The 26,868-nt window shown below is 39.2% G+C and overlaps 4 protein-coding genes across 4 annotated transcripts; 2 read left to right on the plus strand and 2 right to left on the minus strand.

Moving 5' to 3' along the window:
• Positions 1–1,821: 1,821 nt before the first annotated feature.
• LOC130550185 (CD59 glycoprotein-like) lies at positions 1,822–4,070 on the plus strand. Its single transcript, XM_057327594.1, has 4 exons — positions 1,822–1,926; positions 2,271–2,340; positions 2,477–2,572; positions 3,134–4,070. The coding sequence occupies exons 1-4, from the start codon at positions 1,918–1,920 to the stop codon at positions 3,331–3,333; spliced, it is 375 nt and encodes a 124-aa protein (XP_057183577.1). The 5' UTR covers positions 1,822–1,917; the 3' UTR covers positions 3,334–4,070.
• A 1,955-nt stretch (positions 4,071–6,025) lies between these two features.
• aplnr2 (apelin receptor 2) lies at positions 6,026–8,153 on the plus strand. The gene has a single exon (XM_057327582.1). The coding sequence runs from the start codon at positions 6,026–6,028 to the stop codon at positions 7,256–7,258; it is 1,233 nt and encodes a 410-aa protein (XP_057183565.1). The 3' UTR covers positions 7,259–8,153.
• A 114-nt stretch (positions 8,154–8,267) lies between these two features.
• On the minus strand, positions 8,268–14,122 carry psmc3 (proteasome 26S subunit, ATPase 3). The gene is made up of 11 exons (XM_057327581.1): positions 13,994–14,122; positions 13,363–13,443; positions 12,341–12,466; positions 10,720–10,824; positions 10,523–10,585; positions 10,218–10,355; positions 9,948–10,091; positions 9,610–9,855; positions 9,381–9,526; positions 9,037–9,118; positions 8,268–8,598 (listed from the first exon to the last, which is right to left on the minus strand). Exons 1-11 carry the CDS (start codon positions 14,033–14,035, stop codon positions 8,488–8,490), a joined length of 1,284 nt encoding a protein of 427 aa, XP_057183564.1. The 5' UTR covers positions 14,036–14,122; the 3' UTR covers positions 8,268–8,487.
• A 200-nt stretch (positions 14,123–14,322) lies between these two features.
• On the minus strand, positions 14,323–20,056 carry mtch2 (mitochondrial carrier homolog 2). Its single transcript, XM_057327584.1, has 13 exons — positions 19,925–20,056; positions 18,970–19,054; positions 18,639–18,745; positions 18,456–18,479; positions 18,277–18,333; positions 17,946–18,003; positions 17,805–17,856; positions 17,656–17,715; positions 17,383–17,476; positions 17,137–17,184; positions 16,963–17,030; positions 16,071–16,146; positions 14,323–15,844 (listed from the first exon to the last, which is right to left on the minus strand). Exons 1-13 carry the CDS (start codon positions 20,009–20,011, stop codon positions 15,758–15,760), a joined length of 903 nt encoding a protein of 300 aa, XP_057183567.1. The 5' UTR covers positions 20,012–20,056; the 3' UTR covers positions 14,323–15,757.
• Between the last annotated feature and the right edge of the window lie 6,812 nt (positions 20,057–26,868).

The following is a 26,868-nucleotide window of genomic DNA, read 5'->3' on the forward strand; positions in this document are numbered from 1 at the left end:
TTTACTATCTCCGTGGGGACAGTCCACAGGCGTAATGTTTTTTTATACTGTACAAACTGTATATTTTATCCCCTACCCCTAACCCAACCCCTAAACCTAAAGATCATAGAAAACTTCTGTACAATTTATACGTTTTTTTGCCCATGGGGACCTCAATTTTGGTCCCCACAGTGACACGAGTCCCCATGTGTTGGTGTGCAATCAGGTTTAGGTCCCCACCGGGACACACACACACACACAAAACAACAAAAATATATAAATAAATAGACTTAAATTGGGCCGAAGCCTAGTACTTGACCAATTTATTTATTCATCTTTTGTCATACTACTGCCTGCACTGAGCTGTGTCCTTGAATAGACTACACCAGGAGTCTTCAACTAAAATTGCTTGAGGTCCAGTAAACAAACCCTCCTTACCAGCCGAGGTCCGGACAATTAAATACCTAAAAATATGAATAGATGTTTTTTATATCTATACGATGGCATAACGATGTCTGACAACAATATAATGAAGGAAAATGTGCAAAATGCCCTAATCTCCAAACCTGCAATGAACATACATTCATTTCAACATTAACAACTTTAAAAGAGAACTGAAGTGTTGTTTTCTGCTGAACTGAGATTAATAAATAGCAGCATCAAGTTGTGACTGATCATCATCTGATAACATTTCAGCTCTTCTTGTGGCTGTTGCAGCTGAAAGGGGGGTTTGTTTAATATTTTCTTTTAGTTCATGTCTTTATTTTTCTTCTAAAAGTGTTTCACAGAAGCCTCCATGCACTCTTTTCCCATCAGTAAAGGGCTTTTTATGTTTTCCTAAGATCCACTGTATTCTTAGTGAACATTCATATGCTGGTTGTTGGGCAGTAAGTGAGTGAGGGAGGACCCGTGTAGATCGCTCCTACTGGGCTTTGAGCTAATATATTTTTCGTGTCCTTACCTCGGACTGCTGCGGGTAAGTTTCTTCAAAGTGTCCACGTCTAATTTCATAATGCCGTTTAAGGTTTCCACTTTTGACAACCGCAACAGACTCCGAGCAAACGAGACAAACCGGTCTCGTGCATGTCGATGCAGGAAGAATAAATGCAAATCACTCGACCCATTCATCTCGGAAAACATGGTTTTCGGCGTCAACTTTTGAAAAGGTCGTTGTTTTTCGGTCACTGACTGTTACATCTGTCTGCGCGCTGTGCAGCGACTCTGTCTCGACTCTCTTCACTCAACGACGTCTGAACGTGGCGCCGTAGGACCCAAACTGCTACTGAGCGGACCTTGATGTGCCTGGTATACATTTGATTGCATTAGAAAATAATGTTAGGCGTTCATTTTTTTTATCATGTCAAAAGTCTTTGAGGTCCGGTCGGACGCATCTCGCAGTCCGCTAGTTAGTGTGCCCTGGACTACACAGTACATTACAAAATCTAGCACATGGTATTTTAACAGTCAATTATTCTGATGTCAAATGTAACAATCAATATTATAGAAACAGTGTCAAAATGACGAGACATGCATCGTGGGACTAACAAGTTGGCTTTGAGCACGAGACAATTAAAACATTAAGATTAATTTAAATTACTTAAAATGGAAAAACAACGAGTAATTAACAAGGTTTCACAACGAAGACTGCTAGTTTATTGTGCTGGCTAGGTCTAGAATTAATAATCATCCCATAGTCACAAAATCAACATAAGATCAGTAAGGGTCAATTTAAGCTATTGTTTTAATGTTGAACTAAAAAAAAAAAAATTAAAATTTGACAGTCACACTCTGATTGTCGTCCATTCTGGAAATGCACTCGACTCGTCACTTCCGTTGTCGCAGGGTCCTAGAAATGTGGTCATGAGAGTGCAGCCTCCGATATTGCAGTCAGATACTACTCGCAACACCGGCCATCACTAACGGCTAAAACTCTAGTTTATGTCAGAGGTAAGCTGCATTTAACACTACATTTCATCTAACTGTTTGCTAAGCCACCAGTATGTCCACGTTATAAAATCGATAGTTTTTTAGTTATTCACATATTTTCTGTAGAGTGTACAGATGAATCAACAGCTGTTTTTAGCAGGGCGTGTGCTGTGTGCTAGGCCCCAAACAAACGAAACAAGATCGCAGTATATTTAGTTAGTTATTTTATTCGAGAGTGCTTCCAAGGAGCACCGCACAATGTCCTTTTATTATAAGAAACTGCCATGTCGTGTTAAACACGTTGTGGTTATTTTTTGTGACAACAAATTGTAAATGCAATGAAACTGCTTCTGTTTCCCCGTCAGGATTACAGAAAGAAACACGAGATGAAAACTCTGGTTGTTTTGGTGTTTTCTCTGAGTCTTCTGGAACTTGGTATGTACAGCATGAATGTTTACTTTTATGAATGGTCAGGAAAACCCTGACAATATTTGGCTGATGTTTTTAAATTTACAGTAATTCTTCTCTAATGTATTTATATATATATATATATATACTTCTCTCTCTCGAGGTTCTGCACTAAAGTGCTATACATGCAACAAAGGATTGTGTAATGCTACTCAGGTTTGCACCTATGAAGATTCCTGCCTGTCAGTTAATGGCGAAGGTATTTTCTTATAGACATGTTTTCATGGTATATGCGTAGACTAATATGTAAATACAGAATACAAGTTCATATGAAGATTTATAGGGATATTCCCCCAAAAATGAAAATTCTGTCATCATTTACTCATCCTCAAGTTGTTCCAAACCTGTATACATTTCTTGATCTGTTGAACACAAAGAAAGATATTTGGAAGAATGTTAGCAACTGACATTTCTGGGACATCATTCACTATGATGGTAGGAAAAATTTTGTCATTTTTTTTTTGTTCGGTTGAACACAAAATGAGATATTTTAAAGAATTTAGGAAAGCAAACAGTCATAGTGCACTTTTTTTTACTATGATAGTCAATGATGTCCCAGAAATGTCAGTTGATGACATTCTTCCAAGTATCTTATTTCTTTTGTTCAGCAGAACAAAGAAATTTATACAGGTTTGGAACAACTAGAGGTTGATTTTTGGGTGGAGTATCTCTTTAACTATATTTTGCAAAAGAATTGTTGAATTGTAAAAATACCCAATTGTCATATACATTTCATTGTTTTCCCCTCCACTTCTTTCAGGTTCTTTCCGACACAAGCAATGTCTCAAGTATGATGATTGCAATTTGATGAAAGTCCGGCAAATGTTTCCTACTGTTTCAAGCATGGATTTCAGATGCTGTACCTCAAACCTCTGCAACACAGCATCATTGTCGGTGGCCAGCAACTCGCTGGTGGGATTACTGCTTTCAGTGGCACTGTTCTGCTGGTCTGTTCTCTAATTTGCAGTCTTCACAATAATGTCCAACTCAAGGGAAACTGTATTAATGATATTCAAAAAGTATTTGTTTATTTGCACTTTCATTAGACATTAATTTTGTATTTCCCAAAAATATATAAACAAATACTTACATTCTGAATTTACAAGCCACTTAAGAAACTCTCATCACGAAGACATGCATATCAACTTTTTAAGTTTTACACCGTGGGTTTTATTACATATTTTTTCCTGTTGGAATAAGGTTCTTATAACACAATATAAACAATCTGACCAATTATTACTGGAAAGTTGTTGGTCTTTGTTTTTTTATAACGCCTTGTATTATGAAAGATGCAGATACATTTAACAACATAGTATTATCACTGTGCGTCTTTTATTAGTTGCTGAGGCTAGTCTAATATACTGATGTAGTAAAATTTCATTTCACTAACAAATAATACATATAGACTCATGGACTGATTTAGGTGATCAACTGGGTTTGTGTTTTGAAGGTCTTTTAAAGATCTTGGTGCTGAGAGAAATTAGAAGTGGAATTGATTGAAATTAACAATTTATTAAGGATTGTGTTTGGCTATTTATATGCTTTCTTGTTAGCTAATCATTCAGAAATTGCACTACCAAAATAAAGATGAATGATGAACTTTCAAAATGGATTTCTTTAGATTTTTACCATTATGTGAGACTTTGTGCTCTATGACAAAGATGGAATGTGTTTCCGAGATTTTAGAAATTCGTTATAAAGACAACAGACATTTAAACTTATTAAAATCCTTCTTCAGTACTTGTTGGACTGCATTTGATGGTGATTGCAGTTAAGGGATTTAATAGAAGTATTGATGTCTGAACACCTTAAGTTTGAATGGAGCTTTATATACATAACAATGTCGTTAACAGTAAATGGCTTTGGTGATTATTGCTGCTGCCTCGTAAATACTTGACAGTGTCAAAATATTCCTAAAGACAAAGACTTTCCCTTCTTCATTCTTATTGAAACTCTCAACACACGCACGTGCACAAATCACAAAGCCCACAGAAGAGAGTGCTTGTGTGTTGGAAGTGTTTAAACAGTGTAACACCCGACTGCTCAAACGGTTCATCTGGGACCTTAGACATTCAGATAAGCTCAACAGAACAACACTATGGATTGATTAAATGGCAGGCGAAGAGTTCACACACGTACTTTTTTCTAGGGACTAGAGACAGAGAAAAAAAATACTATGCTACATTACCAAGTTAACTGGTGACCTATTATTTATTATCTTTTCTGAATGAATCACCTTTCAATGATGATCTGATTGATGCAGGTTTAGTGAACACCAGAAGATGACTGTATATTATTATACAGGATGAAATTGAGGATATTGCTATTTTTTCTGGTTTTTATTATCTTAGTAACTTATTGTGATCAATGCCCTTTAACGCCGCCATTATTGTGTGGAATTGACAAAATTTGAATTTCATTTTACTGAAATACAGATGAAGATATTAAATTGTGAGTATAATTTGCTTGCAAAATATAGAGGTTTAATTGTCACTTTTAATTCAGTAAGGCCATCTTCATTATGGTGAATTGCTGATTTCCTGATCTTCAGATATATTGTCTTCAGGAATGTGTACAATGTTTACTAATACAGCCTCATGTATATAGTGTTTAAGTGTACTGTCAGTGTTGACCAGAGGGTTGTTTACTATCGTTAAACACATTGTTATGTATACAATGCTCTTTTCAAACCTAAAGTGTTCAGGCCGGTGTAAGTATCAATGTTCTGAGTTTACTCAGTCTGTTTAAGAGCAGGAGAACTGTTTGGAGATCTCGCAAAACTGCTACAGGGGTGGTCCTATATGAAGATGGGGAAAGCAGAGGGTGGGAAGAGGGGATCTTTAAAAAAGAAACCCTTTAGGTGGGACACAGAAGGAAACTTTCACTTGTGGAAGGAGACTGTGGCTGCAGAATAACTACTTTCCTTTTCTGGAGAGCTGATTTGAAGAACTTCAGAAGCGACCCTTCAGAACCCAGCAGGTATACTTTGCCTCATTTACAATCACAGAACTTTGTGTGAGAAAGTTAATTGCATCCTTAACTTTCTAGATGTTAATTTAAAGCTTACTGCATACATTGACTACAGTTTTAGTTATAAATTGGTAGCGGTGTGGTAATATTCTCCATGGGCATCTCTTTATTGTTTGCCAAGCCTCCTTAAATTCTTGTGACCAGTTAATCCTCCTGTTTTGTGCAAATTCTAGTAATGATTGAATGTGTGCGGTTATACTGACTACACAAATGTTTTAATACATGATAAATTATTTAAAAGCTGCCCTGTGGTTAGGTGGGTGAGAAATCCCTTTGTCATCTTTTTAAAGCCCTGGCTGGAATCTTTATTTTCTTTTTGTCTGTTAGTGATATCGTCAACGAGGATGAAGGAGGGAGGTCTCATGCTTTGTACTCACTCCCTGAGATAAGACAAAAAAGTGTTACTTATAATACAGTACCTACAACATGAGGATAAATGGGCTCTCATCAGCAGTTAATATAGGTAAATAAGCTATCAGTGTAAACAGTGTAGACTTTTACAAAGGAGAACAACAACTACACAAAACTCAGAGGAAACTCTCACTTCTGTCCATCCACAATCTTTGCTCATGTCATGCACTTGGTCTTTGTGCTGGTAGGTGTGAGTATGGATCCCTCCTCGATGTCTGAGCCGAATCTTCCCTTCCCTTCACCCTCCCCTTTCCCCTCATGTGACTATAGTGAATGGTCTCCAACCTGGGTGCTCATTCCAAGTGTGTACCTCTTGGTGTTTATTGTGGGCTCACTAGGTAATGGCCTGGTGTTGTGGGTATACCTGGACCGCCGAACAAGAGGACGCGGAAGGATTGGGAGCTGTTCCAAACTTTCCCAGACCCCTGATGACCCAACCTCCAGGGCCTCGCCCACATCCCGTTCAGTGACAGAGTCTTTAATAGCCAGTCTAGCATTAGCTGACCTGGCTTTTGTTATGACCCTACCATTATGGGCAGCATACACAGCGCTGGGCTACCACTGGCCGTTTGGCCATGTTCTGTGCCAGGTGAGCAGTTACATAGTGGCTCTGAACATGTATGCCAGTGTGTTTTCTCTGACTGGGCTCAGCGTGGAGCGATACTGTGTCATCACACGGCGCTGTGGTAACAGCTCACGACAGGGTGGATCGACCACTCGTGCCAAGTGGATTGTGGGTTGCGTTTGGGTGGCAGCAGGAATCCTGGCACTTCCTGCACTGCTTCTACGGACTGTCAGGGAGGTGGATTTGCAAGCGGGACCCGATGGTGACTGGCAGGATGGACGTGTCTCCTCGTGCTTGTGTGATATGGACTACTCTAGTTTGATCTCGAACGAGCTGGACCCGATGGCTTCGGAACAGGCAGAGCTGATGTGGTCAGCAGCTTTGGGGTTAAAGTCAACTGTGCTTGGTTTCCTGCTGCCTCTGGTAGTGCTTCTGCTATGCTACGGCTTGCTGGGCCGACTCCTTTTGCAACACTTCAGTCACGGTCCACGGCCCGATCACGCACGTCAACGTCGGCTTCTCCGCATCATCGTCACCCTTGTATTGACCTTCTTCTTCTGCTGGCTACCCTTTCATACAAACAAGACACTGTCAGCTTTGGTGGAACTGGGCATTCTTCCCTTTTCTTGTAGTTTTGATCAGTGGTTGGTGGCAGTCCACCCATATGCCATCTGTCTGGGATACGTCAACAGCTGTCTGAACCCTCTGCTGTACGCTTGCTGTGACCCAGCGTTCCGTAGACACTGCAGGGGACTGCTAGTGTGTGCATGGACCAGATGCAAAGGAGCACAGGAAGGGGATGTGAGAGAACAATGCAACAAGAGTTCCACAGAACCATCAGGAACACATGAAATGACAGTTACCAAAGACAAACAGTGAACCGTGAGAGATTCAGGAAGACTGACAGAGCTTTGTGGAGATTGCTGATGTTTGTATTTTTCCATCCATGAACTTCATCCCCTCAAAACAAGATGTCAACGTACTGTGGGAACCGAGATACAGAATCCAGATTTCCTATGACTGTTGTGTCATAGTATTGTAAATATACTGTATATAACAAGTATCTGCTTTGAAGTAAGAATTGTTTTGTCATATACTGAATGAAATCTTGATTTTCATGCAAAAATCTTAAGCAGATGATATAGTTGGTGAAAAGATACCCAGAGCTGGATCTTTTCTGTGGAACAGGAAAAATCAGATTACTGATGTTTGTATTCGAATGTGAAATTTGGATAAACTTCCCCAAGATGCCAACGTGCTGTGGGAGCATTTTCCATGACATTTTGCTGGAAGATGATCTAACTGTTCGCTGCTTTCTGAAATCCCAAACACACATCAACGTCGTCATAAAGCATTATTATTAGTCGCCCTTTGTTTGTCACTAGGTTTTGCAAATATCTAACCAGTAAAAATATTAAAAAGTGCTTGCCAACTTTGACAACACAGTATTTAATCATTTAAAAATATTAAATGTTTTTTCAATTTCCTAAAAGAATTTGGACATCCAAGGAAGAACTGCTGCATTTTCCTTTCTGCATAAGTGTAAACTGTTAGCATGTTGCTGCATCTTATAAACAATTTGAAAGGCTGCCATTTATCATAGCAGGCAACACTTTGTCACATGTAAAATAAAGCTTTCAAGTGTATTTTATTTACGAATAAACTTCAGGTCACTTCATTGGACAGCTATCAATAAGCTTTTCTTTGCATTGGTTTTGATAGCATAGTTACACAATCAGTATCTTATAAACGAAAATGAAAAGCAATATGCGTGTAAAAATTTTAAATCTTATTGTTCACTATTAAATAACATAAAACTCCCTCATTGCAATGCAGATTTAAAACTCTTGAAACTTAATAAAGCACAAAAACAACAAAACAAATGAAAAAGATTTGTATTTTTAATGGATTATGAGACAAACAAAAGGGGTAACTGAAAAATAAACAGTGTGAGGCAGTCCAGTGTGGCTGATCTGTCTCTTTCATTCAGAACAGTACTGGATACCAACAGCACAGGTTTACAAGTGTGCCTATTACAGATGTTTAACCACATACACACCCTCATACACAAGCGCACACACACACAAACAGAAAGTCTAAGGACAGTATTAGGCATAGTACTGTAGGTTGGCCTTCTTCTTTGCCTGCACCTCCAGAATGCCCTCCATGTAATCCTCATGGTTGAGTTCAGTGGCCCCACGCCGCAGAGCTATCATACCCTACAAAGTCAAAAAATAAATGGTCAAGTACAATCATTCTCATGTCCTATAACACCAACCTACTGCATTAGTACACCCAAGCAATGATTTTCAATTCATTTTCAATGTGAGTGGTGTAAAATGTATAACAGCAATGGTCCTATTTGCACCACAAATCAATTTTCTCATTTTACTATAACTTTACTGCAGCTTTACAGTGAGTGAGACTTGTGTTATCAGATGGAGAATGAAACCCTGATTGTTTTTAATGTTTTACAAGCAAATCGTTTTCGTAAGATTTAATTCTGAGTGTATTATATGTAAAGCAATAAGCACATGAACGAAATAGGTTTTACTCTTGCTGTAGTAAACACGTGCACCCTTTTAAAATCACACCTGTGACAAGTCTATGACAAATGAGGCAAATATAGATTGGTTGCATAGGTAAATCATACTTACAGCCTCAACACAAACAGCTTTACACTGAGCTCCATTGAAGTCATCAGTACAGCGTGCCAATTCTTCATAGTTCACATCAGGACTGCATCATATACAGAAGAAATAATAGTAAATGCATGAACGGATTTTAATGTTTTTTTATCAATCAAATTGCAACACCTTACAGTCAGTCTCTATATGTTAATAGTAGTTAATGCATTTGATTTCATAAACTTATAACACGGTAAATTATTTTTCAAAGCATTTACTTTTAACAATGAAAGTGAATTTTTTACAGTTTGAACTTTTCACTGTACACTCTGTGAGAGATGAGCTTAGACACAAAAGAAAAAAAAATTCAGTACCAGACGTTCATCTTGCGTGAGTGGATCTGCATAATGCGAGCACGAGCCTCCTCATTGGGCATGGGGAACTCAATCTTACGATCCAGCCGGCCTGAACGCAACAGAGCCGGGTCCAAGATATCCACCCTGTTAGTGGCAGCAATCACCTGAGAATAATAATTAAAAATGTTAAAACTCAAGAAATACAAGCCTATGTTTGCTTACAACATCTTAATCTGCGAGTACAGACCTTCACTTGCATGTTAGGCTGAAAGCCGTCAAGTTGGTTAAGCAGCTCCAACATGGTTCTCTGCACCTCTCTGTCTCCAGCTTTTTCACTATCAAAGCGCTTGGTGCCGATAGCATCCAGCTCATCAATGAAGATGATGGACGGAGCTTTCTCTTTGGCAAGAGCAAATGCGTCACGTACCAGTTTGGCACCATCGCCAATAAACATCTGCACCAACTGAGGGCCAGCCAACTTCAAAAACGTTGCCTGAAGAAAGGACAAAGGTAAAATGTGATGCCTCAAAAAAAAATCTGGGGAATGCTAATATTTTGCACTGTACTGAGGGGTTTTCACTGTACCTTGGTTTGGGCTGCACAGGCTCTTGCCAGCAGGGTCTTTCCTGTGCCTGGTGGCCCATACATCAGAACTCCCTTTGGTGGTTGGATGCCCAGATTCTCAAACTTCTCTTTATGGTTCATAGGCAGAACGATCGCCTCCACCAGCTGCACAGAGCAAACCAGTCATCACAAAAATCAGTCGAAAGAGGTTTGATCTAGAGGCCATGTCTGTGGTCTTACTGTCAACAGCATTTCGATTTTTCAAATACGAGGCATGTTATTAGGTGGTACCTCCTGGATCTGTTTGTCAAGGCCACCGATGTCACTGTACTGCTCTGTAGGCCTCTCATCCACCTCCATGGCTTTAACTCTAGAGTCATACTCAGTAGGTAGAGTCTCCAAAATCAGGTAGGAGTCTTTATTCACGCCCTGTGAACAGATTCAGAAACCTTAAAAACATATCTAGACAAAAAAAAAGCATTTTAAGGCTGAGAGCATAAGAATAATTTCTATGCTAATGCTGAATACATGGAGGGAAGTCACTGATTTATAGTACCTTTTTTTACAGTTACAGGCTAGCACAAATTCTCACTTACCACAAGATCACCAGGTTTCAGTTTCTCAGCATCCACCAAACCAATCACAGGCAGGAAATAAGTCTGCAATTAAAACACTGAATATATTAAGCGCCATAAAAATGACATCATTTAATCAACTATCAAAATTCAGAATTTTTATGGCCAGAAAAATTCAAGCTACAGTTGCAGTTATTTCAGTAATCTCCCTGACTAACCTGCCGTGTGGAGGTTTTGATGACTGCACACTTGCCCTTCCTCTGTGAGTCCAGATCAACATTGGCCCCATCCTCTTCTTGGTCATTAGGATCTACATCCAACAGCTTCCGTTCAAACAGACAAAAAAATGAATACTGGTTCAAATGATTTAAGCATTAAAGGCAGAATAGGTGATCCTGTCCAGAAACATTTTGTTACACTGGTTGGAAATCTCTTTACATCCTGATAGCAATCTAGAAGTAAAGTGGTCCAATGATATTTTTATAATTATATATGGTCTATGAAAGGTGTAGGACCAAAATACCGTTCGCCCAATCATTGCATTCAGTCCGAACGCAATGACTGATTGCATCTACATTTTCAGTCAACCTATTTTGCATCCTACTCCGCATCCTGTTCATGCAGACACCATACATCATCAGCGCGGTCAAATACGCTGCGCAGACACAGCGGTAGAATGGCAGGTAAACAGCTGGAACCTAACTTTCCCCTTGTCTCCCGCAGTTTTCTCAAACAATTGGGCTATTTTAAAAAAGCAGTTGCGGGAAAAATTAGGGAGCTGCGGGTTGTGTTTTTTTGGGCTACTTTCATAATATGCGGGCTGCGGCTGCCCAAAATGTTTATTTATAAGCAAAGTATGATTGTTAATTGATCAGTTTCTTAATGTGTATTCAAACTTGGAATGAACACCTGGCAACCCCACGACCAACCGTGTTCTCAAAAGGGTGGGAGAGTTCGACAGGTACAGTACAGGGGCGCGGGAGCTCAGCTAAACCGAAGAGGAAAAATATAGCGGTGGTAGGAGACAATGCATCCGTACCATGTTTGTACTATTGTTTCGCACCAAGGTGCATGTCGCATTGCACAATAAAATAAATCACGCATGATTGTAGAACAGTTGATTCTTCCGACTGCCAAACGTTTGAGCAGAGCTATACGCAGTCTGGAACAACGAAAACATTAACGTGCTTGTACTAACACGTACGTATGCAATAAATTGAACCATGCATCATTTCTTGTTTTTGCATGTATTATTTATGAAGAGAAAACAAGTTTCTCATCCATTTCCATGCATGTACACATTGGATCTTTTTTAAAGGGACAATCCACCCAAAATGGAAAATTGTCAAATTAATCATTACTTGTTCCAAGCCTGTTTAAATTTCTTTGTTCGGTTGAACACAAAGAAAGATATTTTAAAGAATGTTGGCAACTGAAAAGTCTGGGGCTTCACTGACTACCATAGTAGAAAAAAATAAAATGGTATAGTCTAAGGTGGCCCAGAACTGTTTGCTTTCCAAAGTCCCTCAAAATATCTGTTTTTGTGTTCAACATATAATATATATATACAATACCTAGGAAACTTAGTTAACAACTGTCAATATTGCTATATTTACTTATGTGATACGTTAATATAAGTAAATATAACAATATTGGAAGTTGTTAAGGTTGATTTGACACCGGAAAAAATTAGTTAAAACTAGTTTTCGTTCTTTTTGGGAAGGTTTTGAGGGGTCATTGGGCTGTAAATATTTCTTGGACCTGGCAAACTTACCAAATCATCTATTCCTCCTTTTAAGTTTCTATGTTGTGCCTATAAGAGAGCTTTATTTTCCTTACCTCTATGACATTAGAGACAAGGTATGGTAAAGTCTTGTTGACTTTGATTTTCTCTGTGTTCTCCTTTATCTTGTCTTTCATAGCTTGCAGCTCATGAGTGACACGCAGGACCTCACTCTTCATAATCTGGAACCACATACATTATAAAGTCAGGATCGAGTACACGTTGCGTGATAAACACAAGAGCATTTGCATGGAGCCACCAAAAATGATCAACTGCACACTGTTACACTTCTAACTAGGACTGTGCAAAAATATCGATACATGTAACTATAGCAATATTTTTTTTTTCGATAGTGTATCAATAGTGATACCTTTACTATCGATTATTTGTTTTTAAATCATGTCTTAATACATACGGCCAAAAGTAAGTGGAAGCGAGCATGGCGAAAAATATAAGAACGCTTCAAGCTCTCGGAGCTGATGTGTGGGTGTGCTTTGGTTTTCAAAATAAGTAATGGAGTAATGAGTTATATAAAATAATGCTGTTGGTAGGCTTCGCAAGTCATGACACAAGTCACTTGGCTACTGCAGTGCATTAGACAAAAAGTTTAGACATTTATTGTGCTTTCACGGATGTGACACCAGCGCATTTACAGCACGGGTGAACCAGGGGTTTTATTCTGCCCATGTTCATTGTTTTAACTGTAATGCACCACAACAGCCAAGTGACTTGCGTGAGCCACCTTATTCCCCTGTGCTACCCACTTGAGGGGCGCAATCCACAGTTTGAGAACCCAAACCTCTGATCTAAAGGTCCATGCATCGCACATCATGGCCACTCTGCAGAGGTAAGGGATGTTTTTACACTTATCCTTACAGAAAACCCCAGGTGGTGCACAGCATGTTGTATTCCTAGATCTACTTTTTACATTTTCTATTTAAAGTATTGCAATATATCGCAAATGTGTATCGTATCGACATGCATAACAGTATATTGTATCGTGATATGCATCACGATACAATGCCACGATACAATAGGCACTTGCCAATACACAGCCCTACTTCTAACATTACATCACCTTAATCTCACTGTCCAAAAGACGAGTCCTTTGAACGATCTCCTCCGTCGACATCTTAAGGACTTCCTCGCCGATGCCATCCTTTAAAATACAATAAGAAATGGGTGTTTCGCAATAGCAGCAGTATACAAACAAACAAAACCAGTCTTCATGTGCACGTTGCACAAGTCTTTTAATCCCTCACCTTGTAACCAATAAATACCTTATAAACCTGAATAAGTTAATACCCCGAGAAAACTGCCTATCAACTACTTAAAACAGTGAATCCGTTAGCTCGCTGCTGTTGCCAGGCTAATGTTATCCTAGCAAGCCATCACTACTACACCTGTACTAAAGATGTAAAGTTACGGCGAGCATATTATTTTTGACCAGATCATTTATAAGAGCTCGTTTCTGTTATTTCCGTCAAATAATCTAATGCGCGCACAGAGGTAAAAACACACGTTTGTAAAGAATGAATGAACCAGGGTGAAATTTACTGTGTCATGCTACGCACTGTGATCTGAAAGCCTTTGAACCGCACACAGAGAGACGCTCACAGAAATTTCTAAATGATCACGCCCGCAAACAGAACACTTCAGGACACATTCGTTACAAACAATTGCAAAACTAGACATAACCTAAAACAAACCTCAACCTCATCCCAAACTGATCTGTCATTCAGCGACGACATCTTGAATGCTTATTCCTCGCAGGAGCGAGTTATAAGTTTTAGTGGCTGGCGTTAGTGAAAGACACTGCTTCCTACTGGCGCGGAGTAAAACTGCTTTGAGTTTAACGAAAACATTAACAATGCAAAATACTACTTGTGTAAAAATGAAATGAGTATTACATGAAATGACTATTGACGTTTTTTAAAATATATTTTCCATGATATAAATGATTTCTGATATGTATCTGAAATTTGTAATTCTGGTAGAATTTAAATGTATTTTTTCCAGAATAAAAGAAACGTCAGTATCATTTAGTTCTTCTAGCGAAACATTTTATACATACAATATGCGTACATTTACATTTAGCAGATGCTTACTTTCATCTTAAGACTTATTACAAGAGTTGAAAACAGTATTTCAATATTCTCATGTGATATGTAAAATTTTGTACAGGCTTGATATTGCCCCCTTCTAACATAATGTTTGTCACCCCGGACATGTGCCATTTTGTATTTATTTTTAAAAGGAAAATTGTTTTTGGAATAGATCTAGAATAAACTTAATATATATATTTTAAAAAATTGTATCAACTGTGAAGTCAATAATTTTTTTAACCTGTAGCTGTTTTACCATTTATTTGGTCAAAACATTCATCACACATTCAACCTCTATATTTTTTTCCTTGATATGGACATTGAACCCCAGCGTTTTTCCCTTGATATGGACTTTGAACCCCAGCGACATTCTATTGGGATTTTAATAGTCACTATGTTCAGATGATTCGTTCTGAGAGCTTTCTTAATGTTTTTATACATTATTAGGAAGTCACAAATATCTTCTTCATATTTTACTAGCATGCTGAAAATGCCCATTCCTAAAATGCTTTGTACATAAGCATATTGTCACTTTGCTAATAATAAACACATAAGCCACAAAAAAGGCATTCTCAGATTTGGGTCAGTCAGAATATTAACATAAATAAAACTTCACCTGCTCTTTAATGGGACCAGGAGCCCAGGTAGAGACAGTGAGTAGAAGCCAAACTAGTCCCCTCACCCTGTTATAACTGATATAAAACCAGAGGCTCTTATCTCATGTACTTGGGAGGGGTCAAACTTAGCAAAGCTATGCAAAATATACAACCACATAAAGAATGCACAGATAGAGAAGTCAGACGCTCAGTGTCGCATAACCTCTATCTCACATAAGCACTCATAAATAGACAAAGATCCCATTTGGCTGAGAATGGACCTGTTGAATTCACTTCACTGTCAGTCTATTGTTAACAGAGTTTAGCATTTCTTATTTATCTCTGTCAGTGAATTAGTCATTACATCAGACAGTTAAAACAACAGCAGGTGTATAATGACTGTTTTACTGTCGAGCATCATGACTGGGATCAATGGAAACAAAAGTGTGTGTAGGAGGCCTGTACTGGACTCAGGCACAGATGGAGCAGGCGCTTCACTTATACAATTCAACGGTGGTATTTTTTTCTAATGGGGCATGTATACAAATCGCTGGGTATTAAAATAAAGCTCTTTATGTTTTTAAATCAAAGGACACCACAATGTAGTGAAATTCATGTACTGACAAAACGAACAGTAATAATCCTGTAAATTGATTATCAAAAACAAAAGTCTGTTATTGTAAACAAGTGCATACAAAGGATTAGGAGTCCAACATCATGGGCCAGCTCAATTAAATTATCATTATTAATCACTATGCTGTTGGTTTCCCATTCAGAGAAATCTCTTCTGATCGATGGAATACATCTTCCCTGCAGGCATCTTTCTGAAGAACAGACTGTTGCCTCTGCTCATGTTGCCCTGCAACACACAAGCAAGAACCAGACTTATATTTTATGATGGCTGCCTTTCTTCACACTGTAATATTTTTGTAGAAATCGTGGGCTGACCATATAAAAGCTGTGCTCAACATTGCAGTCAACTTAATATGTTGCTTATCCAAGTAGATTCATCATCAACTGATTAGGTCATTTGGATGCAGCTCTACTGATCAATTAAATGTGCTCATATTACGATATGTGCTCACCTCTCGGCTTAGGTGACTCCAGCAGTGGAGCCAGTTGGGATAAACGGCAGCATAGGGTAGTTGACCTCCAGCCAGCCTGGGTCAGACCAAGAGAACACTTTACACACAAGTGATTTTACTCTTACGGTTGTCCACAACACCACCTCTTAAGCGGCAAATATGATATTTGTGCCACGAAATAGAAATAGTTTGTTTTAACTGCCTAAGGGTACGATCAGACAGAACGTGTCTTTTGCTGTGAGACGCGCCTCTTTTGAATTGTTTTCAGTTGGCAGGGAGCGTTTTGCGCGCTGCTTATGCGTGCCGGGCACCTCGCGTTTCTGCCGCCTGCTGCGCCTTGCGTTTTAGGCGAAGTTGAAAAAAACTCAACTCTGAGCAGAAAAGCGGTTGACGTCATGTGCGCTTTTTTCCATTGTCCAATCAAATGAGTGGAGAGGCGGGGCTTCGCTTGTGGCAACGGAAGTTTACAGATGCTCGGAACGCCTGGAGACATGGAGGAGAAACTTGTTGTGGCTGTTTCGGGTTACCTAGCAACATACAAAAAACGCTGCGCGCTGCTCTTTTCAAAGAGTCACCAAAAGAGCAGCGCAGCGCGCATCGCGTTTTCGAACATGAAAAGCACGTTCTGTCTGATCATACCCTAATTGGGTCAAACATGGTCAAGCAAAAATGTACGCTTGCAGAGGGGTCTACTTGTTTGCCCTGGCAATGAAAGATTAAGGAGTGAATAAAAGCTAACTATAGTAAATAAATAACAAAACTTTATTGTTCAAATACATATACTGAATATTTGAAGAAAAGCTATTAAGTTATACGATTCTATTGGCTGAAGAAAATCTCCTTTAAATGGTATTTAAAAATATTCCTAGTATAGACAAACAACATCACTTACCCACAGTTATTTACAGCCATCAGGTTGGACACCAACACAAAGGGATATGTCAACATACTGGCAAAAAACTGCATAAGACAAAGAAACAAAGGAATTACATCAACATAGCATTACAGAGGATCAGATGATAATTTCTGCTTGCGAGTAAACACCCGGAATTATTTTGAGAATTACCCCAGTCACAGCCTGCGAGCAGTTCTTTATTTCTCCTGTATGACTTGTCTGAAAGACAGGAACAAACAGGATAACTCTAGTAGACATAAGGCAACGTAAAAACGTAAATGCATATACACCAAAACACGTTAGAAAGAGTAAACATCACAGAGCAAAATTCTCACATACTCAAAGTACTTCGATGCAAATCTAAAATAAATTTGCATTTTGTTTATCTATTAACTACATTTTTGTGTGCCTACATACCGAGTCATCTATAGCATGTGTGTTGATGAGGTGAGCAAGCATGTTGCAAATCCACAGGGAAAGAACGTCACCCAGCAGACGAGGAATGAGGCCACTTTGGATCATCAAGAATTTAGGATCAGTTATGAACAGTTTAGACACGTTCTCACACAAGATACATTCTGAAACTAAATATAATAGAAAATACATTTCTGCTTAGGTTTGTGTTGCCAAGAGACCTGGAATGCACAGCTGCATGTCACCTGCTTTCAATGTTTTGTATTTAGCACTTACGCAAAAAAACCCAGGATCCCTTCTTCTCTGTAGATTGTAATAATGGAGTCAAAGACGCCACTGCAAGAAATAAGACAGCAAAAAGAGATGTAAATGAAAAAGCACAATACACAGATACCACAAAAGAAAAACAGGAAAGACGGACGAACCTGTATTTGGCTTCTCTACCAATGAACTGGACCATGCATCTGAGTGTGATCACTGGAATAAAAATGTTTGTGAGAAAAATCTGAGTTTACAGTTAAAGTGATTCAAGTCATAATCAAGAAATGCATATTTATTGCATTTACCATGAAAAGGGTGTGTGACAATTGTGGCACATGAGCGTGCAATCATTTCTTTAGTGGTCTGAGAAGATAACACGAGATGGAAGATTAAAAACATCCTAAAAAGAACTGCAATATGATCTGCTAAATGCCACATTTTTAAATAAGATTTTTAATAAAACAATGCGTCTTTTGAACTCCTTTACACAAATCAGAAACATTGCACTGCTATGATACTGTGACAATTCAGAAACATTCAGAAAGACATTCAGAAACCTAAACCTCTTACAGAATAGGTATTAGTTGTAAATCAGGCTTTTGGTAAAATATAAGGTGGTATAAAAGCCAGTCTCACCTCATTTACTACACGTTGCAGAGAACCCTCCTCTGCTTTCTGACTGCTTCCCAGTATCTGCAAGAATGCAGAGATGTGATATCATCTTAAAAACAATCTTTTACAGTCTCTATTCACAACCATGCCAATAAAATAAGAAAAATATGTAATTTATGCATAGTATCCATGTTCTCACTCACCTGAAGTTTTTCCTCCTGACATTTCTGTGGGTACAAATAAAGGTTAAAGCCAGATAAAACAGAGAATAAATAACCCTGGCTCAACTGTCATGTGCTGGTGCGCAGCCACATGAGCACAAGTCACATAGCAACAGCCAGAGACAAGACCCTGCACTGTCATTATAGCCGGTGAGTAAATCATACCTGTAAAACTTTACTGTGGACGATAGTTCCAATGGTCCCAGCACAAAGCCTTGGGGTGAGACCATTAAACAGGCCTGATTTCCCATCAATCTTTATGATGTGTTTGGCTATAAGAGACAAATACATATGTGATGAACTTCCTACCCTTTCCAGAATTCTTAAAAATTACACCCAGTATCAAATGAACAACATTAATGTATTCCTGTAGCTCACTGTGCAAAGGTCACACATTTGATCCCCACTGAACAAAACACTGGTGAAAGTTACTTTGGATAAGTTTTGTCCAACAAATATAATCGAGAAGTTAGTCACACAATCTTGAAAATCTTACCATATGCAAAAAGCCCTGGAAGCTGATACACCTGTCGGCCAAATAAATTCCTCCCTAGAGAAGGAGGGAGGGGTTCATGTCCAACCTACATATGCAAATAAACAAGCCGGTACACTGTTAAAGAAGGCGTGCATGTGATAAACTGACAGATAACCAAGGCAAGAAGAAACACCAGTTTGCCCTATTTATGCAATGCTGTTTAAAAAGCATTTAACAAATTATTACGCTGTGAAAAAACGAAGCTGTGTTATGTTAGAAGCAAACAATGTAAACCCTTGAGTCAAATCATTTAGTTTACGGAAATGAAAGAGTGTGCTTACGTTCCTGAATCAAATCCCTTTCGCTTTTACACAAAACATCGGGCTGGCATCTGTGTTTGCCATCTAGACCATATTGTTATCAGATCACAGTACAGTGCACAATGCAACACAGACTGCTATTAACAAAATCCCAATCACCTACTAGAGTACGTTAACCTTAACCTGTGGCCCGAAGGATAGACCTGCTTTACCACAACACACAAGGGTAACGTGACTGCTCGCTGTGTTTTGACGGGGAAATATCAGGACGCATTAGGATAATATGAGCTGCCAGTATTATAATTCATGATTTACAATAAAAAACAATCCTGACAGACCAATTAAGCACACACTTAAGACAGACAGCAGTCAATAACCCTGCTACAGCTAGCTAACTAACCTTAAAAGCAGGTTACGAACTGTACACCGACACCTTTATATCGTCAAATACACGTCTTGTTAAAAAAAGATGCTCCTATTTCTAAAGGAAATGTTGTCACATGAATTAAACAGTCGTTATACTCTTTATCTTTATTTAAAGAAAGGGCTAACGTTAGCATGCTATCGAAACTGTAAGTGAATGACTCTTTAGCAGCGCATCTGCAGGAGTAAACTCGGTACGGCTGCCATTTTAATGTACGTTGTGTAAATCTTACCTGAACTAAAACCTTGATGTACATAAGAGGGTGGGAAAGGACAGTTAGCCCAGACCCGAGAAATATTTGGCCACATGTGTCCGCCATTACTACGACAATCCGAAACGTCTCCCTCAAAGAGTAGGGGAGTCACGTGATGAGGGTTACTCGTCCACACTGATCACGTGACAGGGTGTTTTCTTTATTGTCCGGCAGAGGGCGAAACTTTATCATGACTTACCTATATGGGGCAATATTATCCGACTGCAATATCGGAGGCTGCAGACCTGGAGCAGACAGTTTTACGCCGCAAGCAGTTTTGCGCCCAGGCAGTTTTACGCCCCGTTGTTCCTTATTTGTCCAGTAGGGGGAGTTGAACGACAAAATAAAATATTTGTAACCGAATCAAACTGTTAAACAAAAATGTAATTATGTATGTGTAAGATTAAAAGTAAATAAATAAACTAAACTGAAAGTGCTTCTGGACCAGTGAAAATTAACTATGGTAAAAGTGTAGTAACTATGTTTTTTTGTTGTTGTTGTATTGGTGACTTTTGGCAAAACCAATCTTACTACAGAAACCATGGCTTAACTAACGATATGCAGAACAGGTTTAAATATTTGTAGATATCTACTAACGGTCTTAATACATAGCTTACAGGAGACAATTGATTTGCAATTGCAACTGCAATTTAGTGTTTTTGTGAATTGAAAAATTAATAATAATACAGTGGGATCAGATGTACAGTACAACAATAATATATAATCTACTGTGGCCTAGTAATATACAAATATACAGAAGACTTGAGTGTTTGTTGTGAACGTATAGGCAAAGTTACATTCAAATATTAACCATATTTAGCCCATAAGACATTAAGTGCAATCATATGAAACATCAATTAAATATCTTCCCTGCATTTAGAACAGTGTCCTGCATACTATTTCATGAAGAAAAACATAATTCACCACTTTAAGAAATTTCTAAGGTTTATCTTCTAAGAAAAAAGTGACAAGTTTCTTGTGAACAACGTTATTTATTAAGAGCATTATCAAAAACAGGATTGATGATCATTATAGGATGGCTCTCGATAATGACTCCTATGGGTTGCCACTCTTCTTCAAAATGTTCTTAATCCTCCTGTCAAACTGCTCCCGCTCACTGATAAAAGAAAGTTTAAAGTTGTAGAGAAAATTGTTATTGGAAATAATGGCAGGACGTCATGCTTGACCATTTCTCCTTTAAAGTTAAAGTGACCTATTAGTCAGATATGGTGACCCATATCCGAAATGTGACCTCTGCATTTTAACCTATCCAGAGAGTAGTGAACACATACACAGCAAGTAGTGAACACACGTTCAACCGGAGCAGTGGGCAGCTATCACTGCAGCGCCCGGGGAGCAAGTAGGGGTAAGGTGCCTTGCTCAGGGGTACCTCAGTTGTTACCGCCGGCCCTGGGAATCGAACCGGCAACCTTCTGGTCTCGAGTCCGACTCTCTAACCATTAGGCCACGACGAACCAGCTATAACTTCAAACTGCTGTCATGTGATGTAAGTTTAGCATTAAATACCAAGTATTGTAAATTTAGCATTAATGTGACAAGTAGTCCGTCTTTGCTCTTGGTTGGGGATGGAATTGTCAGAGCTGGGCCAGTCATATGGTCGCTTTTCTCTTGGGTGGTGATGGAATTGCCTTGGATGGAGCTGGGATGGTCAGTCAGTCCGCAGGCTCTCGCAGGAGGATGGCACGGGATTTTCCGATGTAGCTGGCGTAATCTCTAGTTGGGGATGGGCATATGATGTTCATCTGGGCCTGGCGGAATCTCTCCCTACATCGGGATGGGCATCCCGAGGCGAGGGCAGAAAGAGAATAATTAGCGTATGATATCAATGAATCATTTAAAACTTTACATGTTGGACGATTGCCTGAAAACGTTTATTTACCATAACTCGTGATGGACGATGAAGTTATCTGTTCTTAGGTCTGTTCTGGTGGTTCTTAATGTACAGTGCCCCCTACTGGACAAATAAGTAAAAACAGGTGCGTAAAACTGCCTGGGGCGTAAAACTGCCTGCTCCAGGTCTGCAGACTCCCCCTTCTCTGACTTACCTCTCATGAGTCATGACTCCTCTTGTTTACCTTGTTTAAGTAAATTGTTTTAATTATGTACAAAAAGTTTAATAAAATAAATATACACATTGAAGTCAAAGTAAATACCTTGCATAAAATAATACGTATTTGCAAGATATGAACTTTGAACTGGAGCAGGGGGTTAGTCAGGCAAGTTTTTCTGTTGTTTCTTGATATATAAGGGTTGTAATGGACTTAGGTACTGCTCGGGTGGAGGTTCCACCAGAGAATAGAATAGGTAAATGTTGGTGTGGGTGATTTCTGGCCACGGCATGTTGTGATGGAACAACAAGAAAGTAGGCTTGTTCGACTTAAAGCTACAGTTTGTAAAAACCGCCGCTAGAGGGCACACGATCAAAACAACAACAATGCCGTAGCTTGATGACGCTGAGAAGGAGCGTGGAATGATGGGATCTGTTGTCTTCACCTGCTGATGGCCATCAATCAGACGGGAACTAGAAATCATGTTAGCAGATGAGGTAAAGTTTTATAAATGTTGCGAATTATTGTGGTCCATAAATAAGTGACTGCTCGAAACAAGCTAGTGGCTTGCTAGCAGAGATGTAAAGAGTACCTGAAAACCATACTTAAGTAAAAGTACAGATACCTTGCAGTGAAAATTACTCCATTACAAGTTACAAGTCACCAATTCCAAAACGACTTGAGTAAAAGTCTTTGAGTATCTGATTTTAACAGTACTTGAGTATTTTACTCATACTGAATGTAGGCTCAAAGCAGCACTAGTCCTCAACACTTAAGAGACACATCAGTGAAAAACTAGAAACAGTTGATTTGTGAGGTGAGCAATCGCATTTATTTTCTTAAATCATAATAAGACTGAACACCTCAAAATTGCAACAAATCATGGTCGACACCATAACCTACGTCATTACAAACACCCTAAGTCTCATTTAAGCTCAAGTGCTCATAAGTAAACCAAAGTCCTTCAAAAAGGTCTCTTCAATATAACAGATAAATAAAATAATGTTAAGTAGAATTAAAAAGTCAAAGCCTTTTTGCACTGGACATGCTGGTTTGGGCCTCATCGCCAGCTGCAGTCATGTCCTCATTTCACATACACTGTTAGCCCTTACCTGCCATTTCTACAGTAATATATTGGCAACACTGTTGCCAGCTAGTTACTGTAGGTGTTTTACAGTAAACTACTGCAATGGCTGTTTGAAGATACATTATTAAAGAATCTATTAACGCACTTAAGTCACACAGTCTTAGATGAACAAGTGTAAATAACAGATGAACACAATAAATCTGTCAAGATTTCACCAGAGGAGAATTAAACACAAACATCAATAACATCTTCACATATTACAGACACCACTTTCACTTTATTTCTGTCATCTGTGTAAGATCTTATTGAGATTTAACTCTAGTTCATAGTGGTTCAATTATGTTTTAAGTCACCATTATGGCGATCAGTGTTTGCTTTGGTTGGACTCTTTGACTTTCTTGTAGCTTTAAAATGTACACTTATACAATAACACTGAAAGGGACTTTACAGGAACCGCAACTTTATGTTTGCTTAGTAACTGAAGATACATCTGAAAGAATTCAATCATTAAATAATAATAATATAGCATTAAAGATTTATTAAGATATGTTTGGTAAAGTGATTACATGTTATAATGGAAAGATCTCTGTCAGAAAATCTTTCTTTGCAATTGAGACACAGTTAGACACTTGACATACAAACCTCATCAATGGTGACAAACAATCATGAATGAGTTTTGTACTATGTACCCAGCATGCATTGCAGCATGAAGCTGTTCAGTTGATTGTCACCATTGTTGAGATTCATATGTGGATTGTTCATTTCTCTGTGTCCGACTCATTCTATAGGTTAATATTTTGTCTATATAGTGTGAGAGCACTTTTGAAAATTGAAATACTATACATTCTTTTTACTGGTTTACATCACTTCATGGCAATAGTCCCACCACATGGTCAAATTTTGAGCAAACATGTTTAGAGCACATTTAGGAAGAGTTAGTTTTAAAAATAAGAGCTTTTGTAGATGTGTGACCTACAGTAACTAGCTGGCAACAGTGTTGCCAATATATTACTGTAGAAATAGCGGGTAAGGGCTAACCGTGTATAAACCGCCAGCGATTGACATCTACCTGATACTGCACTCATATTCATATAAAGAAGCCATGTTGACAAGTTTTTGTAAGTTATGGCAAAATCCACAAGATTGTAGTACCTTCAATGCCCTGTGAATGGCAATATTAATTATAAGATAGGTGGCATGCAAAATGTAATGTGTAATTGCATTAGTCATTACAAATGTAGTGGAGTAAAGAGTACATATACTTGTTCAAAAATGTAGTTAAGTAGAGAGTAAAAGTTGCTAATATCTTTAATACTCAGTACAACTACAAAGTAGCCAAAAAGATACTTAAGTAAAGTAACTAAGTACATTTACTCCAATACTTTACACCACTGTCACAGCACAATACGGCACACAATGTGCATGAGAAAACATCACCAGGAAAGAATGTGGGGAATCTGTCTGCGTTTTAGCGCACACAGCATCCGTAATTAAATGCAAATCAACCATAACTGACAACTATGAAATAAAAAAATACCAGTGTGTTTCCCAATTGTGATTGTCAATAAGTAAAAAAACTGCCAATCTGTCAACAGACTTTATCTGAATCAGATTACAAACGGTGTCAAAACATAGGTTGATCACCAACACTCAAATGTCTTGCACAGTTGTGACCTCTTAGTGGGTATTGCCAATTTCTATCTGTACATGATTGCTGAGAGCGCGTGGTTTGAGTCGGAGCTCTTTCAAACTTATTCTTAATACATCGTTTATTCTTGTTATATCTTAAGACTTGTTTTTAAATTGTTATTCTCCGAGGGTAAAACATATCCTTAAATATATCCCATACCAAAAATCGTACTTAAACGCACAGATAATTTATTTTTATCGGATCACTCGCTATTAGCCTCAGGCTGTTAGCATTCCCAGCCTGCCTGCTTACTGCTTACACACTGTTCTCGTTATTACATCACTAATGGCTAATGTTTCAGATGTGTTTGTACCTCTGTGTGCAGATGAGGAAACGATCGCACTTCAGTCGGAACTGGAGGCTGTGGAGAAGCAGATCCAGGATCTACTAGAGAAGCAGACACGGCTGCGAGAACGAAAAACGGCGCTGGAAACATCCAGAGCTGACGCTCGCAAATCCGCGGTAAGTTTTCATCGCGATTTTAATACTCCTTCCACTTCTACTCCGCGTGTTTCTCTGCACAGAGCCCAGGCTTCGAGAACACGGTCAGCCCAAATGAACTTCACTCCTGCACCGGCACACCCACGGCGAAAGGCGCGAGCTAGGACTGGAGCGATGACCCAACGCCGCCACCGGTCTTCGAGATCCCGACCAGGAACCGCTTTGCCGCCCTCTGCGAGACGGAATGCAACGCTGTGGTCATCGGAGACTCAATCGTCCGGAACGTACGCGCTTCCTCCACTAAAGGTAAGGTGCGCACTCATTGTTTTCCTGGCGCCCGTGTTCTTGATGTCTCTGCGCAGGTACCTGCGATCCTGAAGGACGATGCTAACGTCGGAGCTGTCGTGCTGCACGCGGGGGTGAATGACGTCAGGATGAGGCAGTCGGAGATCCTGAAGAGGGACTTCAGGAGTCTGATCGAGACGGTACGCAACGCATCGCCCACGGCGAGGATCATCGTATCAGGGCCGCTTCCTACCTACCGACGAGGGAATGAAAAGTTCAGTAGACTATTTGCTCTAAATAAATGGTTGATGTCATGGTGTATTGAACAGAAGCTGCTCTTTGTTGATAATTTTGATCTGTTCTGGGAGCGACCTAGGCTCTTCCGCCCTGACGGCCTGCACCCCAGCAGCATCGGAGCGGTTCTTCTGTCTGACAACATCTCAAAGACGCTACGCACCGCTTGACTACGTCTCCCAGCGGTAAGTCAAAACTTCAACCATAGTCTGTGTTCCTCCCACTCATCTGTTAGAAATGTTACTGCTTCCAAATGCATAGAGACTGTGTCTGTCCCCCGAATAATACTACAAAATAACAAAATAGCCAAATCTCAGAGAAAAAATCTAATCGTGATTAAACCTGAGGACAATGTAATAAACGACCAAAACAAACTCATAAAGTTCGGCCTACTAAATATTAGATCACTAAATTCAAAAGCTTTTGATATACTTTGCCTTACCGAAACCTGGCTTAAACCAAATGATTATTACGGTCTAAATGAGTGTACACCCACCAAGCTACTGTTATATGCATGAGCCACGTCCGGTTGGTCGAGGTGGCGGTGTCGCAACAATCTTTAGAGACTTTCTTACTGTAACTCAGAGAACGGAGCATAAATTTAAATCATTTGAAGTGCTTGCGTTGAACATAATTGTTCCAATTGACAGTAAAAAACTCATTGCTTTCTTGTACGTTGGCTACAGTGTATAGACCCCCTGGTCCCTACACTGATTTTCTGAAAGAGTTTGCGGACTTCCTATCGGACCTATTGGTTAACGTTGATAAAGTACTAATTGTCGGAGACTTTAATATCCACGTAGATAGTGCTAACGATGCATTAGCAGTGGCGTTTACAGAGCTATTACACTCTTTTGGAGTAACACAACACATCAATGGACCCACTCATCGATTTAATCATACACTAGACTTGATTATATCTCACGGAGCCGATCTAACCAATATAGATATTATACCTCAAAGCGACGATGTCACTGATCACTATCTTATAACATGTACACTGCGCACTGCAGAAATCAGCCGTTTAACTCGTTATCGACAGGGTAGAACAATTACC

This window comes from Triplophysa rosa, unplaced genomic scaffold (assembly GCF_024868665.1).
Source record: "Triplophysa rosa unplaced genomic scaffold, Trosa_1v2 scaffold251_ERROPOS137759, whole genome shotgun sequence".
Taxonomy (NCBI): Eukaryota; Metazoa; Chordata; class Actinopteri; order Cypriniformes; family Nemacheilidae; genus Triplophysa; species Triplophysa rosa.

Excerpts from the sequence above, each read along its gene's own strand:
- aplnr2 (XM_057327582.1), top strand. The coding sequence starts at position 6,026 with ATGTCTGAGCCGAATCTTCCCTTCCCTTCACCCTCCCCTTTCCCCTCA.
- mtch2 (XM_057327584.1), bottom strand. The coding sequence starts at position 20,011 with ATGGCGGACACATGTGGCCAAATATTTCTCGGGTCTGGGCTAACTGTC. Across the intron at positions 17,716-17,804 it reads GGTAGAGAAGCCAAATACAG|TGGCGTCTTTGACTCCATTA; the intron begins GTTCGTCCGTCT and ends TATTTCTTGCAG. Across the intron at positions 17,031-17,136 it reads GCTCGCAGGCTGTGACTGGG|TTTTTTGCCAGTATGTTGAC; the intron begins GTAATTCTCAAA and ends TGTCTTATGCAG.
- LOC130550185 (XM_057327594.1), top strand. Across the intron at positions 2,341-2,476 it reads TCTGAGTCTTCTGGAACTTG|GTTCTGCACTAAAGTGCTAT; the intron begins GTATGTACAGCA and ends CTCTCTCTCGAG. Across the intron at positions 2,573-3,133 it reads CCTGTCAGTTAATGGCGAAG|GTTCTTTCCGACACAAGCAA; the intron begins GTATTTTCTTAT and ends CACTTCTTTCAG.
- psmc3 (XM_057327581.1), bottom strand. The coding sequence starts at position 14,035 with ATGTCGTCGCTGAATGACAGATCAGTTTGGGATGAGGTTGAG. Across the intron at positions 12,467-13,362 it reads TTTTGGACAGTGAGATTAAG|ATTATGAAGAGTGAGGTCCT; the intron begins GTGATGTAATGT and ends ATGTGGTTCCAG. Across the intron at positions 8,599-9,036 it reads AAGCTGTTTGTGTTGAGGCT|GGTATGATAGCTCTGCGGCG; the intron begins GTAAGTATGATT and ends TTGACTTTGTAG.